The 21,418-nt window shown below is 35.0% G+C and overlaps 1 protein-coding gene across 1 annotated transcript; it reads left to right on the top strand.

Annotated features, from left to right (window-relative positions):
* The first annotated feature begins 2,917 nt into the window (after positions 1-2,917).
* On the top strand, positions 2,918-14,508 carry LOC141338121 (uncharacterized). The gene is made up of 8 exons (XM_073843682.1): positions 2,918-3,131; positions 3,289-3,621; positions 7,712-7,921; positions 8,075-8,624; positions 8,728-9,711; positions 9,981-10,064; positions 10,343-10,432; positions 13,712-14,508. Exons 1-4 carry the CDS (start codon positions 2,918-2,920, stop codon positions 8,173-8,175), a joined length of 858 nt encoding a protein of 285 aa, XP_073699783.1. The 3' UTR covers positions 8,176-8,624; positions 8,728-9,711; positions 9,981-10,064; positions 10,343-10,432; positions 13,712-14,508.
* Positions 14,509-21,418: the final 6,910 nt, after the last annotated feature.

Raw genomic sequence — 21,418 nt, 5'->3', positions numbered from 1 at the left:
TGATAGAAAGGTATGCAACAAAACATGGTCGGGTCAAAGTGTCAAATCAAATTTTGGTTCCAAATTCTTATCAATTTTACTGGTAGTCCACTGTATGAAGGATTTTTGTGTATAACACGTCACAGTTTGCTTTATTTTGCTATCCTCACCTACATAAATGAACTATAGTGTCCTGCACTAACTAATAAAATAACAAAAATTATATCTGGTGTCTGAATTATTTTTGGTTTGACTATATGTGTGTGCGTCTAATAATATAATACATTTTCAACATTTTTATTTATTAAGTGTACTATAAATGAAGTTATTGTCTCTCAAAAGAACAAATCGACTCTGTACAGCCAAAACAAGTCATCAGTCATTTAAATCCCACTTCCGTGATGGCTACAAGTCACCGAGTAACATATTTGCATAATGCCCACCTATGTTCTTAGTTGGCCAGCCGTGAACAACTTCATCCTGCCCTCAAACACTGTAGCTGGTTTGTGTGGATAACATAAGGTTTGCTCATCTTGAAAAGGTGCTTAGTGTGACATCAAAATATTATAGCTATAGAGAGTAGATGGCTCATACACTGATTGATCTGCACAGCGCTGCTTCAAGTCAAACACACCTATAATGTTGAGAAGATACTGTATCATACACTGTAAAAGTAGATTAGTTTATTCTTCAATTACGAAAGATGAAGCTACAAATAATTAGTGGTTAAAATGCATTTTTTCCACTCTACCACAGCAGTACAACCCAATCTTTTTTTGTGTTCAAAATACAGAAATATTACAAAGGTCGTATCATTTCTGACAAGCATTGTACACAGTAGATCAATCGCAATAGACTGGGCCATTTGACCAATCAGAGTAGGCTCACAGAAAGGAGGGGTTTGGTAAGACTGAATCTTAGGACTGCTTTGAATGAAACATTGGAAAATGTGGTGATGAAATAATTTTTGAGGGGCACTTTAAACTAGTCATACTGACTTCCTGAGTTGAGTTTGATGGTGAACTTTTTCTGAAGCATAAGCATCTTCTTTTTCTGGTCTAAAAAAATACTTATTTTTCAAGGGTGTCAGTAAGAAATGGGAAGGAAATGACGTCAGGAGAGAGTTTGCAACAGCTTCTAAAACAGACCATAAAACGGCAACCAACATCAGAGAACAACAGCAACATGTAATGCAGGTATATTTAGTATTAATTTGCATTTAAAATGTAATTTCAAGCATGCCTTTCAAACGTCTTTTACTGTATTCATGATTTTGACTGTAATGACCCTTCAAGTGTGTCGCAGTGAGACTCAATGAGTGTCTTCTTTTTAGGTCGAGCAGCTCTGTGTCTTTCACTAAATGAGAATTTACAAAAAGTGAAGATCATGAACTTCAGACTCTCATCGCTGATCCTGCTGCTGCTCATTCCAGGTTTGACCACTACTGTGTGTTTTTTCCGCTGTGATATTTTCATTTAAATGTGACTCTATTTATTTTTCACATGAAAGTGATTACTTTGATCATTATTGCTCTTAATTTTGAAACAGTTACAATAATTTAAAATCGGTTTAACTTAGTGTCCACTGGGTTAAAATGTCAGTCTGAATGTCGATCTAATTTAACTCACCATGTGGGCAGGATTTACTGACAATGTATTTAAAATGGAGTGGGTGTATAGATACATTTAAAGGAGTCATGAAATGGAGAATCAAAATGTCCCTGGTTTTTACACACATAAGAGGTTACTCTACAATAAAAACATACTGCAAGTTTCAGAATCCATAACATGTGTCATTGTCATATCTAATCATGGAGGCGTGTTTTGAACAACTTATGTCTGTCCATCAGTCACACAATCCTTACTGCTGATGGATAAAGATGTCAAGTAAACCATCAAACTCAGACGTTGTTCTGTCAGTGGATGTAAGGAAACTGCACCTCAAAAACTTTGCATAACCTTCTTAAAGAGCTGAACGAGAGAGAGAGAGAGAGAGAGAGAGAGAGAGAGAGAGAGAGAGAGAGAGAGAGAGAGAGAGAGAGAGAGAGAGAGAGAGAGCAAAAGCAAATATCACACTGAAACAAGACTAATCGTTGCGGCTGTGTTGTTTCACTTTTGTCTTAATCTGACTCAGTCTCAAACATATACGTCAGCCAATCACAGCAGTGACTATTTGGTTACATTTCTGCAAGAAATAACGCCTGTTAAAGTTTTTTTTTTTTTTTTTTTTTTTTACAAAGAGTGAAAATGAGGATTTGAAAATATATTTTTTAAATTATTTATAATTATTATTATTATTTTTTTTTTTTTTACAAATATTCGACCTTTATAAACAAACCTAAAAAAAAATCTGAAACTGCATTTCATGACCCCTTAAAAAATAATAAATAAATATAATAATCAAATTGAGCAATGTGGTTTAGTTACTGTGAGTAGTAGGTTGATGAGTCTGAATTGTTGCAATTCATCACAATAATGTTTTCTTGTTTAGGCTTTGTAACACTGGACCAGTTTTCTGTGGAGTATAATCAAAAGAGTATTTGTGCTGTGAAGGGGTCAGAAGTGACACTGAGGTTCTCTTACTCCGACATCAACATCAAAACTGTGTTCTGGTTCAGTGAGAAACAAAGTACAAACTGGAGAAAAAACAATGAACCTGAAGATTTGACTTTAGACTCAGACTACTCAGGACGAGTGAAACATCAGATCTCAAGCAGCTCTTCAACACTCACAATATCAGACGTGAGAGAGAAAGACTCTGGAGAATATCAGCTCATGTTCATCATGAATGATGGAGTTAAACATCTCAGCTCAGCAGCCATCAGTCTAACAGTCACAGGTGAAACTGAGTCTAGATTCTGGTCAGATCAGCTGTTTTATTTATTTTATTTTAATTAAGTTTTTTCTAATCTTTACTCTATTCAGACCTGCAGGTGAAGATGAATCCTGCATCTACAAACCTGAGAGATCAGAGATTACTGACCTGTGATTCTTCCTGCACTTTGACCTCTGGAAGTCGTTATTACTGGATGAGGAATGGACAGTATTTCATAGATACATGGTTTCCCAACACGTTTGTGTCAATCAGCAGTGATGCTGGCAGCTTTTTCTGTTCTCATGATCAAAACATTAAACATCCCTCCTCTTCTGTGTGTGAGTGTCAAATAATAGACAATATTAATAAACAATATTTATATACTGTAGCTATAAATGGAATAGCATGTAATATTGTTTATTTATACATTAATTTAATTCAACAAGTGTGTTTAAAGTAGTGTGAGTTTTGCATGTTAATGTGTGTCTCTTTCAGGTGTTTCTCAGAGTGGCTGCTGGGATGTGTCTTACAGCTCTAGAAGAGTCTGTGCTTTGGTGGGCTCAACAGTAGACATTTCCTGCACATACTCACATCCCTCTGGACATACTGTATATAAAACATTTTGGCATTACGGTCCATCTGACGGTCGATCTCAGGACTTCAAGGATCTGCATGAGAAGCATCAGTTTGCTGGTCGTGTGGAGTATGTGGGGAACAAACTGAGAATCAAAGATCTCAAGATCAGCGACTCTGGAGAATATCGATTCAGGTTCATCACTGACTTTAACCAATACGCTGGATCACCTGGAGTCATTCTTACTGTTACAGGTATCTGATCATGATAAACTGATTGTGTTAAAAACATTTCCTGTATAATTTCTACGGTAACACTTTACAATATGTGTGCACAAATATGCATTAATTCATGCTTAATTAATGCACAGATAATCACGAGTTAATGTATAATTTATAAAGAACTAAACAATTTATTAATGATCACTACATCAGCAACTAATGAACATTCTATATGCTTCATAGATTAAATAATCAATAAATTGTTATTAGTTAAATGTGTCATAATGTATTACATCCCTAATAACTTATTTTATTAAGTAAAACTGTAAATTCATGTGTTAGTTACCACAGTGGTCAAAGCTATGTACTTCAACTTCCAGTTGTCTGCTTTAATTACTCATTAGCTAATGATTTGCAAAGATATCATTATGTTATGACTTTACTTATTGAGGCACAAAACTATTAACTAATTGTTAAGTAATTTGTCATTGTGGTTATGGATAAAGAATTAGTCAGTCATGTGCCTTGAAGTGTTGAAGCCATGCATTTAAACTTCCAGTTGTCTGCTTTAATTAATCATTAGCCAATGATTTGCAAAGATATCATTATGTTATGACTTTACTTATTGAGGCACAGAACTATTAACTAATTGTTAAGTAATATAGTTATAGCTAATGATTAATTAAAGCAGACAACTGGAAGTTGAAATGCATGACTTGAACCCATCGTGGTAATTAACACATGCATTTACACTATTAGTTAATAAAATAGGTTATTAGGGAATTAATACATTATGACACATTTAACTACACTGTAACAAATTTCTGTAGTTTTCACAGCATTATTACTGTAAAATGAACAAATCCATACTGTGGAATATGTATACAGTATGTTGCTGTAAATCGGCAATGCATCATGGGTAAAAATACAACCGCGGGAAATTCTACAGTAAAATTATATTTTCCTGTGAATCACAGTGCAGTAGTTGTGATCGGCATTTTTCTCTCAGCTGGATTAACTGACGTAATGGGCGTTTTTTTTCCAATTTGACCTCTGAAAGGTAAAGTTGCTCTTTATTTTTCCATATTTTTTGTCATTATTGTTATATTTACAGTTTTCACTCGAGACGTTATGCGTCTTTAACTTTCAGAGAGCGTGAAGGAGAGAGAGTCGACCGTGAGAGGGAGGTGGTGGTACCGGGCGAACATCCACATTGACCGGTAAGTGTTCGCATATTATTGCAAAAAGCATTCAATTTTGATATATTTTCAGGCATGGCAACATTTTATTGCAAAAGTCATTATTTCGGTAAAGAACTGACATGGCTGTATAAATTTAATCTGGAAGTGAGTCTGTGTGTGTATGTGGATTGGCCGTCTGAAGGCACATGTGTTTTTTCTCTTGCTAGATACTGCGCGATGGATATTGCTTTAAAACGGACGAAATGCAGAAACAGGTAAGGCGTAAAACTGCACGACATTTTTCATAGGACTTTGTGTTTTTTTACTTGAGCTGTGCGTAATATCAGTTAAAATGGCTTCGCGCCACAAACTAAACGCCATCCGTTCTCAGCAAAACTGCGTCACTCAGGGCTAAAGGCGAAACGGCCTCAGACTAAAAGACATCAGATCTCGTAAGCCTCCATCTATCAAATAATTAATGTTTGTTATTTAATGGTTACATGTTAGTAACATATCCGCTGTCACAATGATTGTCTTTCGGATATTAAAATACATTACAATACAGGGCTCGCAAAATCGCTAGCCCAGTGTCCTGGAGCTATTGTGTTTTCCAGTCGGGCTGGCAAATGTTTCACCAGCTATTTTAAAGGAGAGGGCTCCTGTAGGTACTTAAAAACTCCTCAATTCAATTCACATTTAAGACCGTACAGAGTTTTTAATGCATTAAACAGTATAAGAAAAGTCTTAATTATAATTTTATAAGGTCTTTTACAGTTAGGGACAAACAGACAAGAATCGCGATAGGGCTGGATTAAACTTCAATGATATATGCGTGCTGCATGTTTCAAAGTCAAAATGCTGCACGGATGTCTTTATATGAATGTATCTGAAGGGAACCGACTGTCCTCAGAATCGTGTCGATGGCATTTTCATTTAATCTTAAACCTAAACCTTAAATTAAACATATAATGCCTGATAAAACGGCGGTGCTGCTTTGTATACAGCCGTTACTAGGGAAACCGTAATATTTCAGCGCTCCTAAAGCGCCCCCTCGTGACCCAGAATGAATTTTTATTTCCAATAATTTTTTTCAGCTGTTTATGGTCAAATTATTAGTTATTGACCCATGTTTTTATGCAGAAAACACATAGAGTTGTAAATGTGAAAAGTTAATGTGCCTTCTAAATATCTAAACAATTAAGACAGTAACATTTATATTTTAAATAAATATTATAAATGATATACTTGATTTATCTCTTTTAATGGTATAAAGGCTGAAATACCGTTGTATAAGTTTTTTTTTTGTGAAAACCTTTATCTGAACTGTATGTCTTTTTATGGCTTAATATGTTACCGTACGTTGTCCAACACCACTCATACTGTGTTTATTTTACTTGTGCAGCTCTTAAAAATGATCATAAATTGCCAATAAATTGATATTTAAAAAATTCTGCAGATACCCTGTAAAAAGTGAAATAAAATTCCTTCCTTGATATTTGTGTACTGAAAATATTTTTGGTGATATGTAGACCCCTATCTGATTTTCTATATTTTAAAATATAATGAAGCTGTCAGTTTTGCTTATGAACTTCCACATTAATAACATTTTTTTAATCTACTGCAGGGAAGAAGACTCCAGCCCAGGACAATGATGCCAGCTCATGTCCATCTCAGGAAAGAAAAAAGGATCCATGCTGAACGTCACGCGCAGAAACCAGAATTATTGAATCACATTTTTGGTCTTCTGTTCGCACTTGTTACATATAGAGCTGTTTTACTTAAAATGCTTTGAAGAAAAGATACCAAAATACAAGCTCAATTGATGTCTGTAATATATGAAGACCGATATATATATTGGTGGCCAAAATTATTAGAACACTAGTGTTTTTACCAGCTAAACATGGGTTTAAGTCAGTAATTTTTTTTATCTTTTGCTGTAGTGTAAGTAGGAAATATCAGTTTACATTTCCAAACATTCATTTTTGCCCTTACTTGTAATAATCCAGTGGAATTTCTGTGAGATTTCAGCTGGTGAAAATACCAGTGTTCTAATAATTTTGGCCACCACTGTATAAATGTTAAATTGTTTGTTTATTGTTTATTTTCACTGATATTAAAAATATATATTAAAAACACTTTGCTAAGTTAGCTTCTTAACTCAAAATAAAATCAATTGATATTGCTGTTATTTTATAATGCTGTTAAAACTTTCTCTGACAAGCAGCAGTAATGAAAACTATTTTCTGGTTTATCATGTAATGTTTGATATATACCCTGTACTGGAACTGAAGATTTTATAGTTAGAATCTATAAATTTTTAGGTTTACGCAAAATAAAAAAAAAATGTTTACACACTGAAAAATACAAAATTGAAATGTATTGTATGCTGTGCTATTTTATGTATTTTCACAATTTAAAGTCAATAAATGTTATTTTTGTGACAAAAACAGTGTCTTCTTTTTAGACTACACACATTTAAAGCAGTAATGTTCATTATAGTACAGTATACTAATTACTATTTGTTAAAAATTAATTTATTCATGAATTAATTCATTCAAAAAGAGCATTCTATTAATCTGAATGCGATTATGGTACTGTGATATTCACTGTATAAAAATTACAGTAGTACAGTAAGTTACTGTGATTAAACTTACAGTCAGCATACTGTGGAATATATTACAGAAACTTACTTGCCAATTGCTGCCAGTAAGTTACTGTAAATTTCACAGTAATCTTGTTACAGTGTAATAAAAATGTATTGATTACTTAATCTATGAATTATATAGAATGATCATTTGTTGCTAATGCAGCAATTATTAATAAATGGTTTGTCATATGTTATATATTAACTTTTGATTATCTCTGCATTAGTCAAGCAATTAATGCATATTTGTGCACCCGTATTGTAAAGTGTTACCATTTCTACTTTAAATATTTTTTAGGTATGCAGACAAAAAGAAGCCCAGCTGTTGCATCAGAGGGACAGGGAGCATTAATAAGCTGTTTAACTAATTGCACTCTGAATGACAATCATACTTACATCTGGTACAAGAACGGACGACAGGTAACAGATGGATTCACTAAAGTCAACAAGCTGTACTTGGACTCATTCAGCAATGAAGAGCTTGAACAGTATTCCTGTGCTGTAGGAGGTAACACATCTCTCATGACATATGTGCTTCAGTGTGAAATGTTTGCAGCATTCAGGTGTAGCACTTAATATTTAATTAAGGTTTAATATCATAAGTGTATTTATCATTTTTCTTTGAGTATCTAAACTTGTTTTATGCTTCATGTTTTTGAAGACCCAACAATTCCAGATTCCAGCACAGCTTTACTGATCACTGTAATCATACTTTCTGTGTTGCTGATTATTACACTCATAGGAGTCCTGTGGTACAGGTAAGATTTTATGGAATATATGTATTACATTTTCCCTTATATCCACTTGTCAAGAGAACAATTTGCATGATTAATTTCCACCTTCTAAATCGTGGAAGAACAGTCTAACTGTCAGGAACAGCACAAGTTTAACAGACCTACCGCTTAAAAAAATGATATCATCTGTCTTGCTTCCTCCTCATTGGTTTACCATGAATGTGTGGGTCAAGCTTCGTAAGTCGACACTTCTGTTTAAATGAAAGGGTGGTGATGGTCAATGGGTTTAGAAACACATTGCACCTTAGTGTCATTTTGCTGACTTTTTTTAAGTTTTAAACTTTTATTGTACAATTAACTCTTTCGTTGTAAAAGATCAAGACAAAAATACTCTTTCTCTTTACATGATGTCTTTTGAACAGGAGGAGAAAGAATAATTCATCTCAAAAGCATGAAGACACAGTGGGGAGTGTACAGGTGAGAGCACCTCAACAGCTTTAATTTCAAACACACACATGCTGAAATATATTTTGTGTTCTGTCACTGATGTTTTGTTTCCCTGTCTACGGTCTGCACACAGCAAGTTCACGCAAATGATCAGGAAGTTCATTATTCAGCTATTAATTTCAAGCAGTCTGACACAAAGAGCACATCATCAGCTCCTACTGTTGTATATTCAACCCCAGATGATGTTCATTATGCTGCTGTGAAGTTCAGCTGAACTTTCGCAAAGCCCCAGCTTCAAATAAACCTATACTCACCAACTCAATATTGGCAACTGTTACTGTCTGCTACACTGTAACCGATTTTTGTAATTTGAACAGTATTTTACTGTAATATCTACAGTAAGATACTGTAAAATGTATATACAGTATTTTACTGTAAACTGCAAAGGATTATGGGAAAATATATGATCACTACTGTAATTCTCCACTACTGTAAATCCGTTTACAGTAGTGAACTTGCCCGCGAAAAATTGACCAATGGCAAGGGAGATTTTTTTTTCTCCTGTTGAGAGGAAGTGGCGGTAAAAAGGACAAAAGAGAAATGTTGCATCAATAACTCGACAAAAAGGTTAGTATATTATTTCTGTTTTATGAAAAACTGAACAATTTTAATTTGTTTTCACTTGTTAACAGCAAACTAACAATATTCATCGTGTTTTTCATGTCGGTAGCCTTTTTTTTCTGACTGACGGCCGGGGCGCCGCCATAACGATGAAAACATGGACTGTTGAGTAAATTAAGGTGACCTATATTAGTCGAAATAAACTTTATTTAAACTGAGAAACACGTTTGTATATTCGGCTGCCCTTTAATGCAAGTTAGTTCGTCTGACGAGCCCTTACTCAAGCTTAACAGCAAACTGAGGTGAAATACTGAGGTAAAGTGCGTTAAGCAACACCACTGTTTCTGTGGAGATTTTAAACTGTATTTTCAAGCCCTTCTTTTGCTTGTCATTTTCAAGTTTCTGGTCTGGATGTCGTCTGTAACGTCGGAGCGCGGAGGTGTATTTTGGATCTTCTTCTGTGAATGACTGCCATAGTATCGACGATAATGAACTGGTAAGCTAATAATGTCAGTAAGCCGAAGTTGACAAACTTAACGTTAGTCACAGAGCAGCATAATATCTTTTAAACGCTGCCTCTTTATAGCTGGCAAGGTAATTCTCTTCAAATGATGTTTAAGTAAGAAATGTGTGTATGAATGTCGTATGTAACTTTATAGACGGTCCCTTCAGTGACAGACGTGACATAAACAGCGCGCTAACATGAAACACTGAGGTAAAACTGAACACCGCGGTTAACTGCATCTTTTGTGTTTTATTTTCAAGTTTGTGGTCTTGTGGTCATGTCGTCTGCATCGGAGGTGTTAGAGTCTTTTCTGGTGATTGCCGTCGTCGCGGTGCAAACAACAGGTGAGCTTCCCCTTTCATCAATTTAACTAAGTTAATGTTAACGTTACTAAATTAGCCAAATTAGCCACAGGCTGCTGTTCTCCACTGACTTGCAGAACAGGTTAACTTTTTAAAGAGAGTAACGGGCTAGCAATATATTAATATAACAAGTTTTGCTAATAAATATTATAAATGTTTATTTTATTAAAAATGTAGATTTTATTACTGTACAGTAGTTGTCTTTTCTGATCATAAACTATAGTAACACTAAAAGGGTGTTGTGACACTGTCTGTTACAGGAGATTTCTCCAAGCACTAACTGGATGCTGACCATCAGGGGCAGAATCATCATACAGCCAGCTGTCCATTTTACAGACATGCAGAATCAGGTAACCCAAAACATTTTTGTTTTACATTGCATTTACATTCATGCATTTTTCAGATGCTTTTATCCTAAGCAAGTTATATTGTATTTAAAACCCTCATGTACTGTTCCGGGTCAATTTGACCCGTTTTGATTTTTGAGTTGTCAGATATACTAGTTAACCTAGGTTTTTCTTTTTAAATTTAGGTGACTTTTCCTCATTTAGTGTCATGAACATGCATGCAAAGTTTCAACACAATGATGTGTTTTGACATATCCATAATTTTTTTTTTTTACGTTCGTACTGTTCCCGGGTCAATTTGACCCACCTATTTTAATGTTCTAGGGCAACTCTACCGACCCAAAATTGTACAATTTCTTGGTTATATTTTGTTATTTTAGTTTTTTACTAGCCTATGAAGCCAAAAAATCTGATTTTCCCACTTATTTCAATGCAGAAATATATTTTGTCAGCTACAAATGGTAAAAATGAGCTATCATTTATATTTGCAACTTATCTAAAATTCGATTAAAACTATCTTGTTTTTCTTGATATTTTGTGTGTTTTTCTTATTTAGGGTCATGAACATGCATGCAAAGTTTCAACATGCCGATGTGTTTTGGCATGTCTAAAAAAAAATTTGTTACGTTCGTACTGTTCCCGGGTCAATTTGACCCACCTATTTTAATGTTCTAGCGCAACTCTACAGACCCAAAAAAGTAGTATTTATTGGTTATATTTTGTTATTTTAGTTTTTTACTAGCCTAGGAAGCCAAAAAAAGGAGATTTCCCCCACTTATTTCAATACAGAAAAATATTTTGTCAGCCACAGATGGTAAAAATTAGCTCTCATTTATTTTTGCAATCTGTCTGAAATACCATTAAAACGATGTTGTTTTTCTTGATATTTTGTGGGTTTTTCTCATTTGGGGTCATGAACATGCATGCAAAGTTTCAACACGCTAATGTGTTGTTAAATGTACATACAGACAAGTCTATACGTTTGTAATGTTTGTGGGTCATTTTGACCCACATAGCCAGCTATTCAAAAGCACCTGTACAGACACAAAATAACATTTGCTCTTCAACTCCAGTCCAAGTGTTTTACTAATTTCAGCTCTAACCCTAACCAAACACACTTAAAAAAGTTAAATCACAGTATTTAGAATTAAGTGTAAATTACAGAAAGACAAATGTAAAAAAAAAAAAAAAAAAAAAAAAGTCAGACAGATAGTATAAAAAACAAAACATTTCTTTGATGTTTGTTTTTGTTATGTCTTGTTTCACGCTCCTCTGTGAGCGTCATTCACTTTTTGCCTAAGTTGGGTCATTTTTTGTTCTGTAGACTAAATTCATAAATTCAAGGAATTACTCAAGACAAGATGAGCACACAGCAAGTGCATGCTTTCTGCATACAAATTTCTTGCACTTCACACACATGGTTCTGGTTTTGCTGTCACGTTTGGATGGGCACACATCACATCTCTTCCTCTTTTTCCCAACATCTCTGCTCACTTTTTCGTTTTCTGTGGAACTGACTCCGGATCCACCTGCTTGCACTGACTCAACAAAAGCTGAAGCTGCTGGAGATCGAGGTGGACAGGTGCGTCTCTGGATCTCAGGCGTGATGAGAGCTCTTCCCAGCTCTTCCAGGAACACCCGACGTTTGTATGCTGACACGTCCAGGATGTTGTAGAAGACGACCAAAGGCCAACGGACAGTCTTGCGCTGACAGCTGAAGGAGTATGTAACTGGGCCTGAAGCCAAAGGTGGAGTCGACAACTTGGACAAAGTTACATCCTCCTTCAGCTGTCAGCGCAAGACTGTCCGTTGGCCTTTGGTCATCTTCTACAACATCCTGGACGTGTCAGCATTCAAACGTTGGAAGTGGAAGAGCTGGGAAGAGCTCTCATCACGCCTGAGATCCAGAGACGCACCTGTCCACCTCGATCTCCAGCGGCTTCAGCTTTTGTTGAGTCAGTGCAAGCTGGTGGATCCAGAGTCAGTTCCACAGAAAACGAAGAAGTGAGCAGAGATGTTGGGAAAAAGAGGAAGAGATGTGATGTGTGCCCATCCAAACGTGACAGCAAAACCAGAACCATGTGTGTGAAGTGCAAGAAATTTGTATGCAGAAAGCATGCACTTGCTGTGTGCTCATCTTGTCTTGAGTAATTCCTTGAATTTATGAATTTAGTCTACAGAACAAAAAATGACCCAACTTAGGCAAAAAGTGAATGTTTTTTTCATTATACAGCAATATTAAATTGTTCAGTTCTGATGTTTTGAGCAGCAAATGCAAAACAACAAAAACAAGTTAAAACAAACCAGCAAAAAAAGTCAGCATACTTTGTATTTTCAAAATTTGTCAAAACAAAACTGTAAAAAAAAAAAAAAAAAGAAATAAAAATGTTTTGGAAACATATTCATACATCATATGTTCCATTTGATGAGTATTCATATTAAAAGTTTACTGTTAGTACCTGAGTCTTTGTTGTTTTCATAGTGTGATTTTTGGCAAATTGTATTGAATCCAGTTAGGGTCAATTTAAACCAGACCGTACAGGAAGTAACTTAAATCGAACAGTACATGAGGGTTAAAGTACACATTTGAAAGGTATTTATTTCCGGGGAATGTTTTTTATTACCATGTCTTGTCACATCAAGATTGAGTTTGCATGCACATTAAAATTATTTCTATTAAACCAGCATTTAAACAGCAAAATGCAGCTGCTTCAGGTATCTTTAACTTACTGTAACCTTTAAATTCATAATAGCAATCTTACCGTCTGTCAATTTAGATTATTGTTACTGTAAAGCAACAATTAGAGATTTTTAATCATAGTAGGCTTATTATATGCACAGACTTTCTAGGAAACACACGTTTAGAATGTTTATATGAACAGATTGGTTAGCATTTAGCATGGTCTGTGGCAGACTTTTGAGTGTCAGGGCAACAAAATTCAATAAACAAGAATGTAATATTAAGTGATTTAAATCATGAAGAAAGTATTGTCTTTTTGCTCCATTTAGTAAAAACGGTTCTTAACAAAGCCATGTTGTGCATCTCTGCACACAGCAGTGTTTCATTACTGAATGAATTTACCTTTTTTAAACACCTAGAATCAGTGACTTACTGACCCATTCATAAAATTCTTTATAAAAAATTTCAAGAAAAAGTTTCTTCAGTTTTTTTTCTTACTACTGCGTTCGTATGTAGTATATCATTTTTTTTTTAAATGCATACAGCACCAAGTTTGACAGTTGAGGCAAATTCTTTAAACACTGTTTTTCTTGTGCTTGCAGGTTTGTTCAGACAGTCAACCTTTGTGGCAGCAAATGCATTGACAGTCACAGATCAGATGGACTTCTGGAAAGAGGGTGCAAACAACAAGCATCAGCCTGAATCCCATTCTGCCGTTTCTCATCAGAGAGCTTGTCAACTTTGACTCAAAACTACTAAAATTTAACACAACACAAACACATTTTTACTGTATGATTTTATTTTATTTACACTACCAGACAAAGCTTTTGAACAGTAAGATTTTAAATGTTTTTAAAGAAGGTCTCTTCTGCTCACTAAGCCTGCATTCATTTGATCCAAAGTACAGCAAACACAGTACACTTTTGAACCATTTTTATTATTTAAAATAACTGTTTTCTTTTTGAATATATTTTAAAATGTAATTTATTGCTGTGATCAAACCTTAATTTTTAGCATCATTACTGCAGTCACATGATCCTTCAGAAATCATTCTAATAATTTGATTTTCTGCTCAAAAACTATTATTATGATGTTGCTGAAATTATTATAATGCTAAAATACATTTTTTTCAGGTTTCTTTGATGAATAGAAAGTTCAGATAAACAGCATTTATCTGAAACAGAAATAGTTTGTAACATTATGAATGTCTTTATTATCACTTTTGATCAATTTAAATCATCCTTGCTAAATAATATCTTTCTATTCATCAAAGAATCCTGAAAAATCTAAAAATTAAATAATGTTTATCAGCATACTAGAATGATTTCTGAAGGATCATGTGATACTGAAGACGAGTAATGATGCTGAAAATTCAGCTTTGATCAAAGGAATAAATTAAATTTGGATCAAATTAATGCAGGCTTGGTAAGCAGAAGAGAATTCTTTAAAAAAATCTTAGTGTTCAAAAACTTATGACTGGTAGTGTACTTACTTATTTTTGCTTTTCAGTATGTGTATGTTTGCCATGATACAAAGTCTCTGTACTTTTAAAAAGAAAATGTTCAACAATTAAAAAGAATATTATCAGAACTAATGCTTATGAGTTATTGTGATTTTTATGGGGTTGGGGTGGTAAAAATCTTGAATTACAGTGCTGTAGGTTAATTGGATTGTTTTTACAGGTAAAAAATGTTTAAAATAAATGAAAATAAACTCTATAGTACTGATACTGTAATTGAAAATACAGTAAAAATACTGTAATTGAAGATACAGTAAAAACACTGTAAATTAAATTACAGTAAAAATAATGTAAATGAAATTACAGTAAAAATACTGTAAATGAAATTACAGTAAAAATACTGTAAATGAAATTACAGTAAAGACCTTTTAGTACTGTAAATGCACTTACAGTATTAATACTGTAAACATTTTTACAGTAACTTACTGGCATCCAGCTGCCAGTAAGTTACTGTAAAATTTACAGCAAACTTTTTACAGTGTATATTGTGAGATTTTGCTCTGGTCTCTTACTTATGAAATTCATGTGTATTTACTATATATATTTTACAGAAATTATCCAAAAGACAATAAAATTTGTGGTGGGTGATTCAATAGATGCCCATAGATGTGTATTTTTGTATAGATGCATGTCTTTTTAATTTTATTTTTTCAGTTTTTTTTTTAAATCCTTAAATGTTTAATTTTTAAATATACAGTATGTGTATCCAAAACAAACAAATGAAAATGTGCATGAAAACGTCAATGAAATTTTTTTTTTATTCTTTCATTCTTGCTTTGGTCCTCACAATGCCTTTGTCATCAGATTATAACCTGGTACATTTAAGCAGCAAAGAGGTGTTTAGAGGCTTTTGCATCTGAACTCTTATATCTATCTATATCTATATCTATATCTATATATATACTAAGAGTAGTTGTTAATGAGTCCATGCCAACCAAGACATTGTGTTCGAGTTCTTTTCTTTTTCTATAAACAAAAAGGGAAGGAAATTGCTCAACTACAAAGAATCTTTTCAACAATAATGCAAATATACAGTATGCAGTCTAGAATACAGTCTTGGAAGTCTTTTAAACAAAAGGTATTTTAAACAAAGTTAATTAAGCATTTCAAGCTTGTATAAGAGAATGAAATGCATATTTCTAAAGCTGTTGCTGTCCAAATATAAACCACAATTTTATTGTGGTTGCCACAACTAAGGCACTGCCATATATAAATGCCATTGATACATTTCAGTAAGGTTAAAAATATAGCATAGGCTTTTCACACAGTAGATCATGGGACTCTATTAGACTGCTCAAGTCAATGTTTTGAGGATTTGGGGGTCGAGCATTAAAGTAGTTTTTCTTATTTGAAGAAGAGAACATTTGTTGTTGAATTAGGGAACTTAACTTCCTCCTCTATCCTCATCTCCTCTGGGGTTCCTCAGGGCTCTGTTCTTGAACCTGTTTTGTTTTCTTGATACATGCTTCTATTGGGATTGGGAATGAGGCACAGGTAAAGGTAAGAAATTATGTGTAACCTGGATAAACACCCTAATGCAGGTTTCTGCATGAACAGAATATGTTGAATGGGCACAGTAGCATATCACTACACTAAACGTCTAGATTTGTAAGGAGGATTTGTGATGAATGAAATAAGAGGTTGCAACATACAGTCAATAGAAACAAGAAAGAATACAGTCAGGCCTGTTAGTATTACAAATACAGAAAATATTTATTCTATTCTCATATTTGTTGCTTTTTTTATAAAGTCTGAAAAAAAGACGAATAAAAGTAGTCACATGACAGCACATCACGCTCACTTTTTTCTTCTTTCTTTCTTTTTTCTCTGCTCTTTTTGCAAAATGGATTCTTTCTTCTTTTTTCTTTCTTCTTCTGCACACACACACAGTAGTGAACACACACACTGTGAACACACACCCGGAGCAGTGGGCAGCCATTGCTGCGGCGCCCGGGGAGCAGTTGGGGGTACGGTGCCTTGCTCAAGGGACTCACCTCAGTCGTGGTATTGAAGGTGAAGAGAGTGCTGGTTATTCACTCCCCCCACCTACAATCCCTGCCGGACCTGAGACTCAAAGCTGCAACCTTTGGGTTACAAGTCCGACTCTCTAACCATTAGGCCACGGCTGCCCCACAAATAGTTCACCCAAAAATGAAAATATGATGTTTTTCTGCTTACCCCCAGGGCATCCAAGATGTAGGTGACTTTGGCGAAGTCCCTGATGGTGTTTGATCCTGCATTGCTGTCTGCTTAGAATTCTCAGCACCATATTTTTCAAGATACTCATTCCTTTCATCCTTAGGTTCATAAGATTGTGGAGAAATCCACATCTCCCACATCTTCCAGTTGTTTCAGTCTTCTAAAACCTTCATTTTAGCATTGTTTGCAGCTAGGTCACATTCCAAATTGGCTGATTCCAGTCTCACATTTAAAGCAGCCTTCTCCATTTCAAGGGCGTATTTTTGTTTTAATGCAGCTTTGTGAGCAAGAAGGGCTGCTTTATCAGCAGCTGCTTTTGCTCTCATTGATGATACTGAAGATGATATACTTGAACTGTGAGAATATATGTGACTTTTTCGACACTTTCGAAGCGCTATCATTTGGCTCAATGAGTGTTTGTGGATCCTTTTGAACACATTTCCACCTTTCCAGTTCACTTATGAAGTTCTCAAATTTTAGGCTCAATCCAGGCAATACGCTCATTGTCTCCTATATAATCAGATAATTGCTCTTGCACAAGCTTATGAGCAGTCTTGAATTCATTAAGTGCCACAAAAAATGTCTCTGCACCCTTTTTTATTGATCCCAAATCATCACCAGCACCAAGCAATGCCTTTACTTCATTCATCCTACGTGTGCATACACAAAGCTTTCCCCTATGCAGAGAACTGAGGGATGCAATGCTTTGTTCAATCTCTACATTTTCCTTTTGGGACATTTCATCAGCCATGCTTGACCCAAAGAAACAATATCAAGTCGCATTCGGATATATGCACTTAAGCATCAACTTATTGTCTCGGATATATGCACTTGAGCATCAACTTGTTGTCTCATGCTTTGATCAAAGCCAAAATTCTCAACCACAGCTTCATAGAAATAAATCCATCAGTTACTCACGAATTAGAGTTTCAAAATCCAAGGAGCTGCTAATTCATTCCACAGATGGCTTGGTTGTTCCAAACGTAGGCCTTGAATGGGCCTGCCACATGTCTGCATGTCCTTCTCGGGAGTTTTTTGACTATTGTAATGGCTTCTTATTTAAAATCTTTAGCCACTTTCATGTGGAACAGTGTTATTGACGCTGCTCCAACTCTTATTGATTCAAAGATGGTTTAACGAAAAATAAAGGAAAAATGAGCAAAAGGGTGTCAAGTAAAAGATGGTTGCTCTGCAGGTCGGAAAACTCTCCCTTCCCCACCAACACACCACATCCTGTTTAAAATTGCCACCCACAGCAAATGCCCAAAAAAGGGTGCCATCAATCGCAATTATGGCTTCTACAACATGAATGACTGTCCAGTCAGCATAATCACAGAAAATTAAAACAAAACAATAGTCCAGGTTTTAGCTGTCCATTTCCCCACTTATTTTGCTAAGTGTAAGAATCACTCCCAATAAGAAACTATTGTTTTTATTTTTTTTTATAAAGATATATGGATCCAACTTAATGATGGAGTGTAGTCATTGTGTCCTATTTATCTTATGGTTTCTTTCTTCCTGTATTAGCACACCTTTTTATATTTTAATAGATAAACTGTAACTACAATAATTATGCCTTGTAGAAACCTCGAACTTTAAACGTGACTTCCACCCTTCGGGGGCTAGTATCAACAAGCAGTACAAGCAGTCCAGTCATTCCTCCTTGCAATAAACAGTTTATTTTCCACTCTTTCTTAGGCTGCAATGCAATACATTCTGATTCGCTCCCTCGGTTCCATTTCCTGTTAATATAAGTGTGTTACCACATAAGTAAATAATAATAAGAAAACGGATAATTAGCATGATTTGACATAAATAACTTAAAGTTCATTCAGAGCCAACAATGAGGCAATACGAAATGGAAACAAAGTATTAAAATAGCTGTAAATGCCTATTATTGTGGAAAACATTTTGATAAGCAGACAAAGGCTTGTTTTAAAGGTTTAAGAACAATGCTGTGTCCTATTTAAACATGGTTTAGACTTTATCGCTTATATGATTTGTGTTTACCTGTAAGGATAGTGCCACCTACTGTTTTGTTTTCATGTTTTCATGAACTGTCCTTAGAGTATCTTGGCAATTTGGAGACAGTGACATCTAGTGAGCTGCAAATGTTTTAGTTTTTAGAACTTTCCTGATTCTCATCCTGCTGTGTGTGTCTTTGGCAGCAGCTCTAACTGAATGTGTGTAAGTGATTTGTACTCCGATCATGTGTTGAAACCTTACCATCCCTGGTCAAAAAACCAGCTAAAACCAGCCTAGGCTGGTTGGCTGGTTTTAGCTGGTCAACCAGCCTGGTTTTAGCTGGTCATAGCTGGTCGCCAGGCTGGTTTTAGAGGGGTTTTGGCCATTTTTCCAGCCTGGCCAGGCTGGTCTTAGCTGGTCTTAGCTGGTCAGGCTGGAAAACCACCAGCTAAAACCAGCCTGACCAGCCTGGCCAGGCTGGGAGACCAGCTAAAACCAGCTACTTCCAGCTTAAACCAGCTAATACCAGCCAACCAGCCTAGGCTGGTTTTAGCTGTTTTTTTTTCAGCAGGGATGCACAGTCTTCATCATACCCCTATTGATTTTTCGGTCTTTGCACTGTGCTGCTATCATAAAAGGCCCATAATCGTGTGCCTTCAGTTCAGAAGATGGTAGCGGGAAACATTATTTCCAGTTTATGATTCTCTGTTACTAAAGTTAAAAAAAAAATAATAAAAATAAACAGTTTCACAGGCTAACCAGTTTGCTAGATAAATGCATCTTTCTACGTGGTGTTGTTATTTTATGGGAAATAATTATTTTTCAATAACTACACTCTTAAAAATGAAAGTTCTTGATCTTTATTTATGGTTCAGTGAAAAACCTTTAACATCCATGCATTCTTTCCATTGCACAAATAGTGAAACTATTTGCACTACAAACCAGTGTGTTCAAAATTAAGATAATGCATTTAGATAATATGGTAAAACACACTTATTTGCAATATCAAGCAGCAAAGCAAGCTGTTTTGTACAGCTAAAAATCGCTGGACCCCGATGAGACCAGAGCCACACCCATAACATTTACAAATGGCTGCACACACGCCTATAGCAAAAATAAGGTGGATAGTGGAAAAAGTTTATTTAGATTATTAAGATGTTTATTTGAAATGTTTCTTATTTTTAAGAACTGGTTCTTCTTTGGCATTGCAATTAACACCTTTTTTGAAACCTCTATTTTGAAGAGTGTACACATGACCACTCGGCTTTATTTAGCCTAAAGTCAATAGATGACTTCATTTTCAAGAGTTTTTCTTTAGACAAAAGGAAGGAAATAAGACCTGCGGTCTCAACGTGTCTCCTAAAACAGGCAATAGAAACAGCAACTAACATCAGACAACTTGAAACACAGCAGCATATAATGTAAGTATATCTAATATTTTCGTTTAAATTAAGCTTTACATTATAATGCAGTTTTAGCATCTCTCTGAAATGATTGTTGTCCTGATTTTGGCAACATGTTACAAGTTACTTACTATAGTAATAACACTAAATTATGCATGATTACATGCAATAACCCTAAACCAAGCCCTGACACTTACCCTATAGTAAGTACATGTTGTTAATTAATATTACTCAGTACTTAAATTAGCAATTACACTGTAACAAGGACATAAAATGTAACCCTGATTTATTTATTTATTTATTTGTGTGTTAGAATGAAGCTCAGTGAGTGTTTTTTTTTAATTATTATTATTTTTTTTTTTTTATAGGACGAGCAGCTCTGTGTCTTTCATTGTAAAAGGGAATTTACACAAAGTGAAGATCATGAACTCCAGACTCCCGCTGATCCTGCTGCTGCTCATTCCAGGTTTGTGTTATTGGATTAGATTTTCGTTGTTGTCCAAAGAAATTAAGGAAGATTGTAACATCTAGGCCTGAGATTGTTGGATACTTTTATTTTAGCATGATTTCTGCACTGCAAATGCATCTGCAACGACATGTTTAAAGTGGTCATGAACTGCCTTTTTAAAACATTTTGTACTGTTCTCCGAAGTCCCCTTATAACGTGATCAAGAATTTTACATTAAAAAATGTTTAATTTAGAAGTAATATTTTATTTTCTGTCGTATTTTTAACCCCTCATCAGAGCTCTTTGTTTGAATAGGTGTGGAGGATTGTAGACTCGGAAGTAAACGCTCACTGCTATGACTGGCTAACACTTGTGTATTTTTGACAGCCGACATTCCTCATAGAAATATGCTGATATGATTTAAGTTAAAAATGCACAAATACTCAGTACGTCCTGCGTCAAACTGTTTGTTTGTAAACAAATCCATTGTAAAATGAAGTGAACAAAGGACCAAGTTCTTACTGACACGGTCTGAAACTTGATTAAAAAGTTCATCCACTCTTTCCTAACGTTGGGATCAGAAGAAAGATAATGCAAAGACCACAACTTAGCACTGCATCTTTATTGTTTGGTTTCTGCTTAAACCTGCATTTGCTTCTCTCTTTATTTAAACTACATGCGTAAATCGGTGGATGGGGCTAAACAGGCAGTGATGTAGAAGCAGGTGTTGATATTCTTTTGCGGAGATTTCTTAGACTAACAAGAAAGTTATGAG

Source organism: Garra rufa, chromosome 7 (assembly GCF_049309525.1).
Source record: "Garra rufa chromosome 7, GarRuf1.0, whole genome shotgun sequence".
NCBI classification, from domain to species: domain Eukaryota; kingdom Metazoa; phylum Chordata; class Actinopteri; order Cypriniformes; family Cyprinidae; genus Garra; species Garra rufa.
The sequence above is the reverse complement of the archived record's forward strand: the minus strand, read 5'-3'. Positions and strand labels throughout refer to the sequence as shown.